Source organism: Phaethon lepturus, unplaced genomic scaffold (assembly GCF_000687285.1).
Source record: "Phaethon lepturus isolate BGI_N335 unplaced genomic scaffold, ASM68728v1 scaffold103, whole genome shotgun sequence".
NCBI classification, from domain to species: Eukaryota; Metazoa; Chordata; class Aves; order Phaethontiformes; family Phaethontidae; genus Phaethon; species Phaethon lepturus.
The window spans coordinates 468-15576 of record NW_010528118.1 but is presented as its reverse complement, the minus strand read 5'-3'; the positions used below and the strand labels follow the sequence as shown (position 1 = coordinate 15576).

Genomic DNA, 15109 nt, shown 5'->3' with positions numbered 1-15109 from the left:
CTTATAATTGTTTTAGATCCTTGTTTCAAAAGACTTGTTTCTGTCAGTAGCATGTTCATGCACCTGCGAAGTTACAGATGACAGTTGAATTTTTATCACCCAGCTGTCCTCAGCCACTGTGTAAAAGGCTTCATGCTTCCAAATGAAGAAGCAAAATCAGTATTGCAAACTGATGTTGGTCTCCTTCTTGACTGCAGTTTAGTAAAAGGTGTAGGAATAACCAGCTCCTCAGTTTCCACTGAGTTTTGAGCACAATGGTAGCCATCTAATGTCTTGGTATACCTAGTGTAGCTGTCAGTTTTGAACACAAAGCAGAATTCTGCAGAAGAAAGTCTAATGACCAGCTTCTGAAAATTAATGTAGACGATTCAGTTTACGCTCAGATGACTCTCTGACAAACTTCATTAGCTTAAGGTTAGAGTTCTAATCTTTTGAATGAAAATTTTGGTGGAATATTGCCTCATCCTTGATTTGCCTTCTGTCCAGAGTGTTGTATATGCTCTTATCAAGGAGCTGTGGCAAATCCAGCATTGGTATAGCAAAGTATTGCTGTCCTTAGCTGGCAGTCTTAAACTCTGTAGTAGCATTGTCATTAGTGCAATGTGAGCCTGTACTCAGTTGCTGTAGTTGTCATCTGGTATATTAGTTAACGCCACCTGTTGTAACAGGTATATGCATGAATTTGATCTGTGTTAAGGTGTCACTGGGTTACAAGGACATGTTCTGTGTTGCCGATACACAATTAGAATGATCTCCGACATTGGTGGATGGTAACTGACAATGAGAAGTGTGTAGTACATTAAACTGCAGAACTTTTTGTTTAGTGAATGCAAGTCAAAGCTCTGTGTGGCTGGAGATCAGACCCTTGGGGAAGCACCTGCTGGAGAGAGAGCATCATAGAATTATAGAATCATTAAGGTTGGAAAAGACCTCTAAGATCAAGTCCAACCATCAACTCAACATCACCATGCCCACTAAACCATGTCCCGAAGGGCTACGTCTACATGTAATGGTGACTCCACCACCTCCCTGGGCAGCCAGTTCCAATGCTTGACCACTCTTCCAGTAAAGAAATTTTTCCTAATATCGAGTCTAAACCTACCCTGGCGCAAGTTGAGGCCATTCCCTTTCATCCTATCGCTAGTTACTTGGGAGAAGAGACCAAGACCCACCTCACCACAACCCCCTTTCACGTAGTTCTAGAGAGTGATAAGGTCTTCCCTCAGCCTCCTCTTCTCCAGACTAAACAACTCCAGTTCGCTGAGCCGTTCCTCATAAGACTTGTTCTCCAGACCCCTCACCAGCTTTGTTGCCCTTCTCTGGACATGCTCGAGCATCTCAGTGTCCTTCCTGTAGTGAGGAGCCCAAAACTGAACACAGGATTCAAGGTGTGGTCTCACCATTGCCGAGTACACGGGCACGATCACAGATATAGTATGCAAGAATTAAAACCAGAAATTTCTGTTTTCTTTTTTCTCTTTGCTGTTTAAGAATGAAAAACAATAATATTTGATTTCTGTTAACTTCCTTTTCATTATTCATCTTTCAGATATTTTGTTGATGGAGGAAGCGGTCCTAGAGCTTAATACTTACCTCTCACATGAAAATGGACGGCTGCAGGAGCTGGCTGATGTTCTTCAGGAGAAGCACCGAATCATGTCTCAGGAGGTATAAAAAGGAGAGAGAAGGAAATCTGCTTTGGAGTCCTGCTTAGAATAATTTGTGTTTACCATAGTTTGGAAAGGTTATTGCCTTTGAGAGGGACAGGAGCAACAAAGTTTGAAAGTTGCCTTCTGAACAAAGGTTATGGAAAGGGTTGTTGTGGAGAACTGTACATACATCTTCTGTCGTTTGGGTTGATTTGCTTGTTACATCACTGAATGAAGGACTATAACCAAGCCAGTGAGTTGAATAGATTAAATTTTAAAAGAAAAAATTGCAGAGGAAGTGGTAAGATTATGCTAAGGTGATTGTGTAAACATCTGAGACACTGATGTGACATCCCTCCCATTTAACATTCCTTGGTTTCTCTGGATCAGGTATGAAAGTGTAACAGCATTAATTACAAGATGATCCCAGTCATTAAAGGATTCACATTATTGTCAGTATTTGTTTCAGAGGTTTCAGTTCCTTTAAAAACTGTGTTAATGCTGGCCCTGCTCAGTGTTAGACCACCAAGCACTTCAGTGGCCTGTAGAGTAGGTGAACATATGGATTAAAAAGACTTTTAAAATAAACCTTTGAATAAGCTGAGGTGGCTGCCTCTGTACTCTGCCAGGTATTACCAGCTTCTTGCTCTTTTTCTGTTTTCAATTTTTCTTATTTTCATTACAGTGTTGGGATTCAGGCAGTGTAAAATTCAGGACAGTTCATTGGGTAGTCTGTCACCACAGCAAAAGACGGGTGGAAAGCACATAAATTCAGGATATGATGAATAAGAGAAAAATTAATATTGAGCAGTCTCAGGAAATGTTGATTCTATTCAATATGCTGGCTGAAACACTCTTTTGATTGCAGTTCTCCAAGCTGCAGGAGAGAGTGGAGACAGCAGAATCTCGTGTGTCTGTACTGGAGACTATGATTGATGACCTTCAGTGGGATATTGACAAGATACGTAAGAGAGAGCAGAGACTCAACCGACACTTAGCAGATGTTCTGGAACGAGTAAGCACTGTCCTTTTTGCCAGGAAACAGAGAAATGAGTGTAGTTTTGAGATATGTGACATCATCTTATGATACTTTGCTGTGAGAAGTGAGAAACTATAACGTGCAATCTTTGGTCTTGAATATGCTATATCAGAAGTCTTGGCATTTAATTAGGTATTGATGAAATCTGTTGCCTTTTTTGCAGGTAAATTCCAAAGGCTACAAGGTATATGGAGCTGGGAGCAGCCTCTATGGGGGCACGATCACCATTAATGCCCGCAAGGTAATGTCAGCAGCTTGCTTGTGTGCAAGGGGAAGAATGAAATCAAAGAGAGCTTGTGCGTAGGGTCATAGATTGGAACAGAATTTGGATACTTCCTTTGCCACAAATCTGGATGACTCTGGGCAAGCCATTTTGTCTGTGTGCAAGTTTCCTGCTTATCAAACAGACCTGGTGGAAGTAGAGCTTGTCTCACTTGGTAATGTTACCTGTTAAGTCTGTAATTTCTGTTATTGTATAAACAGTTACTTAATTAGTACCCTCAGTAGATACATTAACAGTGGGATTTACAAGCACTTTCTTCCCAACAGTTTGAGGAGATGAATGCAGAGCTGGAAGAGAATAAAGAGCTTGCTGGGAATCGCCTCAGTGAGTTGGAGGAACTACGCCAGGATCTTGAGGAAGTAACAACTCAGAATGAAAAACTCAAGGTGAGACGTCTGTATCTGAGGATTAAGGTGTTCTGTGTGGTTGGTTCCCCTCTGTCTTGCTGTACTGTGTCTCTGGAAAAACCTCATTATTCTATTTTGTGTTTGCGCTTTAGCTATGTTAAAGTTTTTGTGACTTACACGTGCAGTTCAGTGCATTGGTGACACCATGTGGTCATCATTGGAAACTGTAGTGGTTTCTTATTTCCTGTTTTCCATTCTGATCTATTCAGTACATGTTACTCATGTCTAATTAAAACTAATTTCAAGTCTTTACACGTATTGGCCCCTCTTCCACCTTCCCTGTGCAAGTGGAATGAGAGAACTGAAAAAAATCATGAACTTGTGTAGGAGAGCTAGGCTCCTCAAAGTGTTGATGAACTTAAATCTTTCCCAGTGTGGTAGAATGGATAGATAGGCAACAGGGTACGATTTTCTTACGTCTTAATGGTGCTAACACAAAAACCTGTCAATCTATAGTAGATAAAATTTAGCTTATTCTCTGTATCATATACTTACCTTAGTGATCAGTAGGTGTGTAAGCCTGTTATAAGAAATGTCTGAGCTGATAACCTAAGTTTCAGAGATGAGATTCCAGAAACTGTCTTGAAACACCTCCAAGCAGATTTATTCTGTTTATCTACCTGAGTTTGGTTTGAGAGAAAGACCATTTGGCTTACAACTTTGCTTTTCTCTTAATAAGTGTTAAGCTGTATGTGAACATATGTGTCTCTTTCACTGCTGGTAATCACAATCATTTGCTAACTTGTTTTGGAAGGAAAATTCAGATTCTGTACTTCTGCTTTTTTTCATTTCTCTTCCTTTCAGTCATCACGTCTTTTATTGGTAGAAAGTTAAATAATGCCTACTTCCTCATAGACTTTCTCTAGTTTTGTCATACTTTTCTATGTGTCCATCTTTATTCATTTAGGTGATTATAGCTTTACAGTAAACCCATTGAAAAGGTATGTTATGTTTTGCAAGCTTATATCTTTGAGAGAAACTATTGCAGAATCTGAGAATCAAGAACTCTTGTCATGTGGCTATGCAAGAGAAACAGCCCAGTGCCTACACAGAAAGCACAGACTTTGTTAATTGATCCGAAGCATATCACTTGCATCTACTTCACAGCAATGCTATTAAAGTTCTACTTTTGTCTTCGCTTGTGGCAGCTTGATTCACTGTTCTCCTACCTTGCAAAATAGATGGCAAAGAAAAGGACATAATTTTTCTTTCTCTGGCATTTTCTTGTGTCATGACTAGGTTGAGCTGAGACGAGCAGTGGAAGAGGCTGTGAAGGAGACCCCAGAATATCGCTGCATGCAGTCCCAGTTTTCAGTTTTGTATAATGAGAGTCTCCAGCTGAAGGCTCATCTTGATGAGGCCCGCACTCTGCTTCACGGCACCCGCACCACACACCAGCGCCAGGTGGAACTAATCGAGGTAGCACCTCTGCTCCATCAGACTAGGGAACGTTGTTACTCCATTGACCATGACTGCTGGGTCTGGGTGGCTCTGTGAATTCTCAGGAAATTTATCTTTCTGGCAATAATTCATCTGTTCTGGTACCTCATGTTGATGAGGTAAGAGATGCTTCAGAGTCACAGCAACAAGTTCTGTCCCCTTCTTACTCTTCAGAGGGATGAGGTCAGCCTTCACAAGAAATTACGCACAGAGGTGATTCAGCTAGAGGACACCCTGGCACAAGTCCGCAAAGAATATGAGATGTTGAGGATAGAGTTTGAACAGACACTTGCTGCCAATGAACAAGCAGGTATGGAGTTTTTCTGCTGTGCTTAAAAACAAACAAGTCTTCCCCCCTCACCCCCAAGCCCCATGCCCATTAGAAGCTGCATTACAGTAAAACACCTGGTTTGATTCTTCATTATTGTTAAATACTTGTTCTGGCAGGTCTCTAGCTCAAAAAACCAAAGCTCTTCACGTGTTTTATGAGGCCAGTTCCATGTTACCTGATTTTCTTTTAGGTGTTGCAAAATACATACATATTGCTAATAATTTGGTTTATGACAGAGTATTTTGCATTATTAAAAATTACCTTTAGGGGCATTCATTTACAAGTCTGGAATGACAGCCTGGATAGGAAACCAGTAATTTTCAAATTTCATCAGAGGAAATAAGGAAGTTATTTCTAAAGTAGCATTTAAATCATAGATATTTTTTTGTAGCATGACACATTTCCCTTAGGCACATGGGGAAAAAGTAATATTAAGGGGAAATAAGGACTGGGAATTTGCAAGGACTTACAGTTGAATGTAAAACCAGCATGACTTTTTTCTGCAAATGTGTTTGTGTTGCTTTGTTGTGTGGCAGAATGATAATAGTGTTATTTTGGTTCTTTGTCATTGTCACTTAGCTTGTTCTTCATCTCCATGAAAGTCCTCACAGAAGGTTGGCAAAGGTGTGGTTTGTTACAGTTCTGTTTCTGTTTTTATAGGCCCAATTAATCGGGAGATGCGTCATCTCATCAGCAGCCTCCAAAATCACAACCACCAGCTGAAGGGAGAAGTGTTAAGATATAAGCGCAAACTGAGAGAGGCCCAATCTGACTTGAGCAAGGTATCAAAGCAGGAAATGGCAGAAAAGAGCAGAAAGTACTTAGAAGAGGGAATACTGTCACCCTTCCCTGCAATATCAACCTTTCTGTTATGGCATGGAGGAGGCAATGTGATTTTTGATGGAGCTCTACACACTACTGCTTCCACTTACGAAATGAATGGTCTTCCTTTGTAGCTGTATAGTGCTCCATGAAAAGTAGTAGCCATTACGGAAGGGGGATGCAAGCATGGATCTGGGAAGACCAGGGAAGGGTAATAAAGTAGATTTCTGGCTAAGAACTTAATGGTTTGTTTTCTTCTGTGTCGTCTTTCTTGCTATTCCACAACAGATCCGCTCTCGCAGTGGTAGTGCTCTCTTGCAGTCCCAGTCCAGCACTGAAGACACAAAGGAGGAACCTCCAGAGATCAAGCAGGAACCTGACGATCCTTCTGCCCAAGTGTCTGTCCCCAAGGCTGCTTCTGAAGATATTAATGAAATGAAGGCCAGGAGAGATGAAGAGGAACGGGAGCGAGAGAGACGGGAGAGGGAGAGAGAACGAGAGAAGGAAAAGGAGAAAGAGAGAGAGAGAGAGAAAGAGAAAGAAAAGGAAAAGGAACGAGAGCGGGAAAAGCAGAAGCAGAAGGAATCTGAGAAGGAGAGAGAGTCCAAAGAGAAGGAGAAAGGGAAGCATGAAGATGGAAGAAAGAAGGAGGCTGAAGTGATCAAGCAGCTGAAGGCTGAGCTCAAGTAAGAGTTGTTGTCCCTCCCTTTTCTGCTTGAGTTTGTGTGAGATGACTTGTAGCTCACTTTTAATGAGACTAGCTTCACTGAAGTGAGAGGTTGCTGGCACCCTTAATACTTGATTGTGATTTGGACAATGCAGTAACATTTCTCCTACAACAGCCCAAAGCATGAATTACCAAAGCCAGTACGTCATAGTAATGACGTCAAGTAATTTTTGTTTGTTGCTGTCATAACAATTGCATAAAGCTTTACAGCAGCACATTATTAATAAAGGGCACAGTAGTCTTCCAAGATCTTCCAGACCAGTACCAAAGCAAAGATGGGTAGTTTGTTGCTTACTATTAGGGTACATGTTTCCTCCCCACCCCACTTCTCTTGGCTGAGAACATGAACATGTTTCTTTTCAGCCTCCAGCCTGTACTCCTTGGCTATTTTATATTACTAGAGTAAGATGAGCCAAGGATGACTCTATATGCATGCCATATGGGACATGGAACATGGAAAGAATATTGCTCTGATCCTCATGCTGGATATGTAGCAGCATAGATTTCCTGCACTGTTCTTACAGTTGTCTATCTCCCTGTCTCCAGGAAGGCCCAGGAGAGCCAGAAAGAGATGAAACTGTTGCTAGATATGTACCGCTCTGCCCCCAAAGAGCAGAGAGACAAAGTGCAGCTGATGGCAGCTGAAAAGAAGGCAAAAGCTGAGGTAAACCTCATTTCTCTTTCTTTCTTTAGCATGTTACTTAAAACTTCTTTTTGGAGAGTCTGCACCTGAATTCTGTTGTTTTCTTTGAAAAACGGGAGATTGTTCCTCTTCTCATCTTAGTCACTTAGGAGAGATTGGAATGTTCTGGAAAGGGAGATTTTGGGCTATTCTCCTCTGGGAAGGGATGATCCCTTTGCCCAGGTTGAGGGACATGGCTGCTGCTTTCCAAGTTGCATATTCAACCAGTAGCTACATTGAGCACACGTCCCAGAGGAAGACACACACAGAGGACACTGACATGCCAGCCAGACTGCCACAGGCAAGGTGCTGTCTTCAACAGCATGTACATAGAGGACTCAAAGTGTAAGCATAGACAGGCAAGTCCCCTTCCTTCTCTTCAGCTGGTGAAGGTAAAAGGTCACTAGTGTAGGCACATGCACAACACCCTCTAGGTTCACAAGCACACACACATTTGCAGATCCTTCAAGTACCAGCACGGCCCCTCTGGCTCTCTGGTACACCTATGATCCCAGGCCCTATTGTGTTCTTCACATACAGGTCTCACCTGTAGCTAGCACTTATTCCATGCAGTACGCATACACATGGGATAGAGAGATTACACAGAGATAGTTAAGAAAATATTTAATAAGATACATGAAGATAGGACAGGCTGTGGTCATCATGCGCAGAACTGAGCCAGACAAGTGTGTATGGACTGTCCTCATTTTACATGTGACCGACTTACATGCTGCTCTGTCTAACCCCAGTTTGTTCATCCTTGTTCTCCCTTGCCCTGTATGTCCCTCCTTGGTTTATATAGCTTTATCCATTCCCACAACCCTCCCAGTCCAGGACCTACCCCTAGTTTACAGTCTTATCAGTTGCAAAGTCCAGGTTGATCTTCCTGGAAGGGGTGCCTGTAGTTTCTTGGTAACCTATAAACTGTTGTGACTGGGGAGGTTTGTTTCTTGTCTTTGTCTTCATGTTTGTTTTGTCAGGTCTGTGTCTCTGTATTTTGTTTTAGATTTCCCCCTGCTCCACCACTTAGTTTCCCAATTGACAGGGTCCACAGTCAGGTAACCTTACTGCCTCTCTTATCATTGTCCGTCAGGTTTGATCTCTGTATGTTTTGTTTATGCCTTGCTCCTTATTACCTTTTTTTGCATTGAAAAAGGTCCTTGACCAGACACCCTTAAAGGAGCCAATGCTCTCTGTCCACATACATGTACAAGTGCAAGACACTAATGTTTCTACTCTGATAAAAGATGCTATGGAATTTTCAAAGGTTTTGAAATGAAGACCTTAGGCTTACAGCCCATCTTAATGGTCCATCTGCCAGTAATACGCTGTCCTGTTAAGATGAGATGGGTTTTCTTTTCCCATGCTTTGAAGGCTTTTGAAGTTTCTCCAATGTTTCAGAAAATTGTGGGGAGACCAGGCCACATCCTTGTGTTTAGTGTCACTTCTGTTTTATTGTCACTATAGCTGGAAGAACTGAGGCAGAGGGTGAAAGAATTGGAAGACAAGGAGAAAAAGGAGAGTAAAAAGATGGCTGATGAGGATGCTCTTCGCAAGATCCGAGCAGTGGAGGAACAAATTGAGTACTTACAGAAGAAACTAGCCATGGCTAAGCAGGTGAGAAGTTTCTTATGAGTTCTGTCTTGGCTGGAGCAGCTGGGAAGGAACTGCCTTCAGGTTACAGCCAGGAAGATTAACTGAGAGAAGGAATTTCTGTGTCTGTATGTGCCAGAGATGAGAGTTTTATCCCTGTTTATCAAAAGAGGGAAAAAAACCCCAACCAGCCAAAAAAAAAAAAGGACAACAAACAAAAAGCCCCGCAACACTGGGGTGTCACAAAGCTCCTGGCAGGGGTGGTGAGGAAATGTTTAATTGTTTGTGGCCTAGGTGAAAAGCACAGAGGAGAGATGGCTGGATGAGCCTCTAGGGGGAGGGGTTGCAATTTCATTTTAAAAGTATTGTCTGCATAGTTCGTACAACTAATACACATGCATGGTACTGTGATATACCCTTTTCCACAGAAAAGGGCTTAATCTCATGATAAGAGCGCGGGACTGCCTCAGTAGGGGAGAGGCAAGCCAGAGACTTGACATGTACTTCTTAAGAATTCGGATTCTTCTCCGTCTAAGTACAGAACTGTTATATCTTACCACTTACTCCTTTAATGTTGAAGTGGCCTAAGTGAGTTTAAGGGGCCTGACAGCCTGTTAGTTGGAAGCTATTGAGTTGTCCATGTGTAGAATTCTTGGCCTAGTGTATTATGACAACTGTTCAGCCTGAAATTGGGAGGCAATTTCTGTCCAGCTCACAGCTGATTTTGCCAGCAAACAAGCCACAGTCTGTGAATGCTTGTGGAGATGACCATCTCCTTTCTACACCTTCTAATTCGGGGCATCTCTGCTGTGGTGCAGACTTCTAGGGAGCACTTTTTTCTGGTTGCTGGGAAGATACTGGTCTCCGATACTGAGACATCTTCCTTCATCTGTGCTTTGTTTGGTGTCTCTGAGTAAATGTTCAGGGTCATTGTAGGGGGTACAAGAGACTTTTTTGCCAGAGCCTGTGATTCTTTTGCAGGAGGAGGAGGCCCTGCTGTCAGAAATGGATGTCACTGGCCAAGCCTTTGAAGACATGCAGGAGCAGAACATCCGTCTGATGCAGCAGCTGCGGGAGAAGGATGATGCCAACTTCAAGCTCATGTCAGAACGCATCAAGTCCAACCAGATCCACAAGCTGCTGAAAGAGGAGAAGGAGGAGCTGGCAGACCAAGTTTTGACACTGAAGACACAGGTAACCTGAGGGAAGGGGAGAGAACAACAGAACTTATGGGAAGGTGGAAGTGTTGTGGGTTAACTCTGGTAGGCAGCTAAGCTCCATGCAACTGCTTGCTTGCTCCCCCACAGTGGGATGGGGCAGAAAATCAGAAGGGCAAAAGTGAGAAAACTGGTGGGTTGAGATAAAGGCGGTTCAGTAGTTAAAGGAAAGCTGTGCACACAAGCAAAGCAAAACAAGGAATTCCTTTACTACTTCCCATGGCAGGCAGGTGTTCAGCCATTTCCAGGAAAGCAGGGCTTCATCATGCATAATGGTTACTTGGGAAGACAAACGCCATCACTCCGAGTACTCCCTGCTTTCCACCAGCTTCTGTTGAGCACAACATCATATTGTATGGAATATCCCTTTGGTCAGTTGGGGTCAGCTGTCCCAGCTATGTCCCCTCCCAGCTTCTTGTGCACCCTCCGCCTTCTTGCTGGTGGGCAGCCTGAAACAGAAGGTCTTGATGCTGTGTAAGTACTGTTCAGGAATAGCTAAAATGGTAGTGTGTTATTGATGGTGTTTTGGTTGCAAAGTATAGCAACATATGAGCTGCTAGGAAAAGAATTAACTGTATCCCTGCCAAAATCAGTACAGCAGGGAATGTTCCCCTAATCAGCCTAGATATGCTGCATTAGACTTCAAAGGGACCTGTCCTAGTAAGAAACAGAGACTGCTGTATGAGTATAAAATGTCCTACAGGTTCATTGCTATGGAGGGCAGGGGGGAGAAGGGAAGTGGGAAGTCACTTTCCTGTGCTAATGGTACTTCTACGTATATATTCTGCCATCCTTGGAACCAAGGTGGAATTGTTCACTGCCTTGCAGCAGTTCTCTAGGCTACCTTCCCAAAAGTAAGACATCTGTGTTGTGAGTATTTGACTGCTACGTTTTAAAGTGTTCACCAGAGGGGTCTGGATACAGCTCTTAGGCTGCTAGTGTGTCTGTGTTCAGGGAGAAGAAGGCAAGCTGAAGAGGTACTCCTTGGTGATGAGGAGGCAGGAATAGTTCTAGCATGCAGCTTTAATGACAACTCTGAAGACCTGCAGAGTATGCATTTCAGTCCTTCTGTACCTCCTCTCTCCCTTTCCAAGGTGGATGCCCAGCTGCAGGTTGTACGTAAGCTGGAGGAGAAGGAACACTTACTGCAAAGCAGTATTGGAACAGGCGAGAAAGAACTAGGTCTCCGAACGCAGGCCCTGGAAATGAACAAACGCAAAGTGAGTGATTACTTGATGTCCTCTGGGGTCGTAAGATGGAGTTGTTGTCTTGTGGGAAACATAGAAGGCTCCTAGCTCTTACTGGTGTTATGGAACCTAATATTCCAGGTTTTGGACTAGCATACCAGAAGGCTGAGGATTCCTGAAGAGAGTTCTAATTAAAGTATTGTAGGCTGATGTTTACTTTGATAAAAAGGAGCAGGTTATAGGTGTTTCTGTGAAAGTCTGATTAGGAAGCTGAAGTAAGGTGCCTTTAAAAGGAAGCCTATCGTGAAAGACAAGGCAGCAGTCAGATGAAAGTTAACTGGGGCCAAAGCTGTCATAGAAAAGATGGTGTAAGTAAAAGGGAAATACATCTGAGGAATGTTAAGAGCTTTAACAAATGTCTAAGATCAATAAAGGAGGTCTGTTACGAGTAAAGTAAGATGAAGTCTCATGGTTGACACTGCCTTTGTTAAATCTATAGTAGAAATGCAGGAATGACATTAAAACAAAAGTGGAAATATCTCTGTGAGGAGGAGTTAGGGCGGGAGTTCAGCACAATCACTTGTGCTTAATATCACAATCTGTGGTATTGAGGGAACTTGGATAATAGATACATTGGTGCAGGGACAGTTACAGAGTGGTAGAACTGGTGAAGAGAGAAAATAGTTGAAAAAAACACTTGCAGTTCTGTCTAGTTCAGCTGTAGAACTGCCTGTGAACAATTTAGTAGAGAAAATGTGGAAGGCTGAAAATACTTGAACAAGAAGAGAATTACGTGGTCATTAGTATTTTCCTAAGTGACATGCATTGCAGTGTGACAGGGATTGGCTCTTCTGAAGAGGAATGTTGAAGCTGAATGGTTAGAACTTGTTAATATTAAGATATTTTGCTGTTGAAATAATGTTTAGCAAGTAATTCCAGTTATTCCATTCGCAAGTACCAGGATTAGATTGAAAAAAATAAATCTCCAGCAGCCTGAGGAGTATTCTCTGAGCAGTCTTGGATTGCTGGGCAGAGGGCCTAGAAATCACTAGAGCTCTTTTGCCATATTTGGTACTTCTATATTGGTTTTCTTTTTCAGGCCATGGATGCAGCCCAGCTTGCGGATGATCTGAAAGCCCAGCTAGAGCTGGCTCAGAAGAAGTTACATGACTTCCAGGATGAAATCGTTGAAAACAGAGTAACTAGAGAGAAAGAGATGTTCAACTTCAAAAGGGCTGAGGTACACACCTCATTGAATCCTTCAATATCTGTCTGCTGTGGTGTCTGTCTCCTTGTGCATTGAGCTTGGAGTGGGTTCCAACTACATTACTTTTTTCTGGTGTCCAGTTTCACTTTGATTTCACCTTCATCAGGTCTTGGCTCCTTCATGTTTTATCTACTAATAACTGACAATACATGTGGCACCAGATGATAATGTAGCCTGTTTCAAGTCTGTTGGACTGTCAGGGATGAAAGTATGGGTGGAGTGATTTAGCTAGCTGTACTGTTGGCCAGATGCTAGTTCTCTTTGATCCCTGAAGAAACTGTGACAGGGAATATACTGCTCATTTATTTGGTCTCTTGTTTTTATACAGGAAGATATTTCTAGGTTACGCAGAAAGCTGGAGACCACTAAGAAGCCTGACATGGTTCCTAACTGTGATGAGATACTGATGGAAGAAATCAAGGATTACAAGGTAGCAACAAGTAGTTGTCTCTGTCAACTTCCCTCTAACTCTGTTTTCGTCAAAAGGCTGTGTAGTCATGCTTTTAGTATTTCACATCTCTTGTCTGCCCTCTGACATTGTAGACATATCTTGCATTGAAGTAAGTACCTTCTCCTTTTGAGGAATGGAAGGACCTTCATCTTCAGTCATCTTTTAGCACACCTAGTGCAATGCAGTGAGCCCTTACTATAATATTTCTGTCTTGCAGGCCCGCCTGACCTGCCCGTGCTGTAACATGCGCAAAAAGGATGCTGTGCTTACAAAGTGCTTTCACGTCTTCTGTTTTGAGTGTGTGAAAACCCGCTATGACACCCGGCAGCGTAAGTGCCCCAAGTGCAATGCTGCCTTTGGTGCCAATGACTTCCATAGGATCTACATCGGTTGATTCCTTCCACTGGAGTGATGGAAAATTGCTGCTTATGCTGACCACCTAGCCTCTCTCACTTTCTGTGATTGTCACTTTTGGGGCAGTCAGTGCTGCCAGCTGATCTGCAGTCTCTTCTGAGAAGTGTGGTTAGGGTATGGAAAGAAACAGATTCTGGATCTTGGTTCCTTTCTTGTCTCTTTTCTTTTATTCTTGCCCGCAGTTTTTGTGGATTCTTCATGCCTGAGAGGACATTTCCCATCTGTCATTTCCACACTGCCAAATTGGGAACATCTAACCGAAGTCCTGCCTTGGTGGGATGGAAGCTGTCTGTGATGCAGCAGAGATAAATGAAGCCTTTATTTGAGGAGTTTGCTTTGGATGTTAATTATTAAATCCCATCAAGTTATGGTAGTGTTTCTGAGAGTGAATAATTTCCCAGTTAAAGGGCCAAATAATGAATGAACAGGTACATCTGTAGACTTCAGTGGAGTGACTCCTTAGACATGTATCTTCCTGACTTTGGCAAGAATCTGTGAAGGCTGGTGCATTAGTAAACATCCTCCCTACCCCCAAAAGGAAATGCACATCTTAGTATCCAAGAGAGAAGAAAGATAAGATGTTGGAGAACGTTTGAACATAGCATTCCACTGATGCGCCCTGGTTGCTGTGGACATCTTCCCCTAGGTTGAGGCATTGCTGTCATTGTCCTTAGTTTCCAGAAAGGAATTTGTAGGGGTTACTTTGTTGCAACTTTGCCACAAAGATTAATCTTGTAATGCACAAAATCTAATAAAAGCTGTTGTCTGGGTTATTTTTCTGTTTTTCTTGCCTCTGTTACTATCTTATCTGTGCTGCTGTCCTTTGTCCACTTATTGGAAACACTTTTCACAAGCTTTAAGCTTCTGAGGTAGAGAGATTACTTCCTTCCTTCCTCTGTTTTCAAAAAATGGTTAACAAAACACACCCTTTTCCTTTTGGCTTTGTCTTCACTACCTTAGTCCTGACAATGCAGAAGGACCAAGATGCTCGATTATTTAGTTACAGTCTCTAGGTTCCCTGTTGCGCAAGGCTGTATTCAAAATCTCCTAAAGTTAAAATGCAAATTTATTTACAGCATTCCTTCATAGGGCACAGTGTTATCATCCTATTGCTAGTTACTTGGGAGAAGAGACCAACACCCACCTCACTACAACCCCCTTTCAGGTAACTGTAGAGAGCAAGTTATCTTCCACACGCTCCAGGAGCCTCCTAGACTGTTTCCTCTCTTCTGTGTTTTATTTCCAGCAGATGGCTGGGAAGTTTAAGTCCCCCACGAGAACAAGGGCTAGCAATTGTGAGAATTCTGCCAGCCCCTTGTAGAATCCTTTTTCTGCCTTGTCATCCTGGTTGGGTGGTTTATAACAGACACCCAGCAGGATATCTACCTTGTTTGCCTTCCCCCTCATCCTTACCCATAAGCACTTGACCTTGTCATCACAATTGTTGAAAAACATTGAATTGTTGAATTTTCAAACAGCTTTGCTATAACAGCAGGCTTCCTTTTACAGCTGTGAACAACAATCTGAATTAAACAGTCCTTGAGGAGGTGCAAAGCCCCTTTACCCTTTCCCAGTCATGAAGTCACATCACCTTTCTACT

General features: G+C 42.6%; 1 protein-coding gene across 1 annotated transcript; it reads left to right on the top strand.

Annotated features, from left to right (window-relative positions):
• The first annotated feature begins 1553 nt into the window (after positions 1 to 1553).
• Positions 1554 to 13577, top strand: RNF20 (ring finger protein 20, E3 ubiquitin protein ligase). The gene is made up of 15 exons (XM_010283558.1): positions 1554 to 1668; positions 2518 to 2664; positions 2852 to 2929; positions 3238 to 3357; positions 4618 to 4797; positions 4993 to 5128; positions 5810 to 5931; positions 6260 to 6657; positions 7245 to 7362; positions 8848 to 8997; positions 9955 to 10167; positions 11285 to 11410; positions 12477 to 12617; positions 12973 to 13074; positions 13313 to 13577. Exons 1-15 carry the CDS (start codon positions 1561 to 1563, stop codon positions 13487 to 13489), a joined length of 2316 nt encoding a protein of 771 aa, XP_010281860.1. The 5' UTR covers positions 1554 to 1560; the 3' UTR covers positions 13490 to 13577.
• Positions 13578 to 15109: the final 1532 nt, after the last annotated feature.

What these genes read in the sequence shown, in the direction of transcription:
- RNF20 (XM_010283558.1), top strand. Translation starts at nt 1,561, where the DNA reads ATGGAGGAAGCGGTCCTAGAGCTTAATACTTACCTCTCACATGAAAAT. An exon ending in CCCAATCTGACTTGAGCAAG is followed by an intron (nt 5,932 to 6,259) that starts GTATCAAAGCAG and finishes ATTCCACAACAG; the next exon opens with ATCCGCTCTCGCAGTGGTAG. An exon ending in TCAACTTCAAAAGGGCTGAG is followed by an intron (nt 12,618 to 12,972) that starts GTACACACCTCA and finishes GTTTTTATACAG; the next exon opens with GAAGATATTTCTAGGTTACG.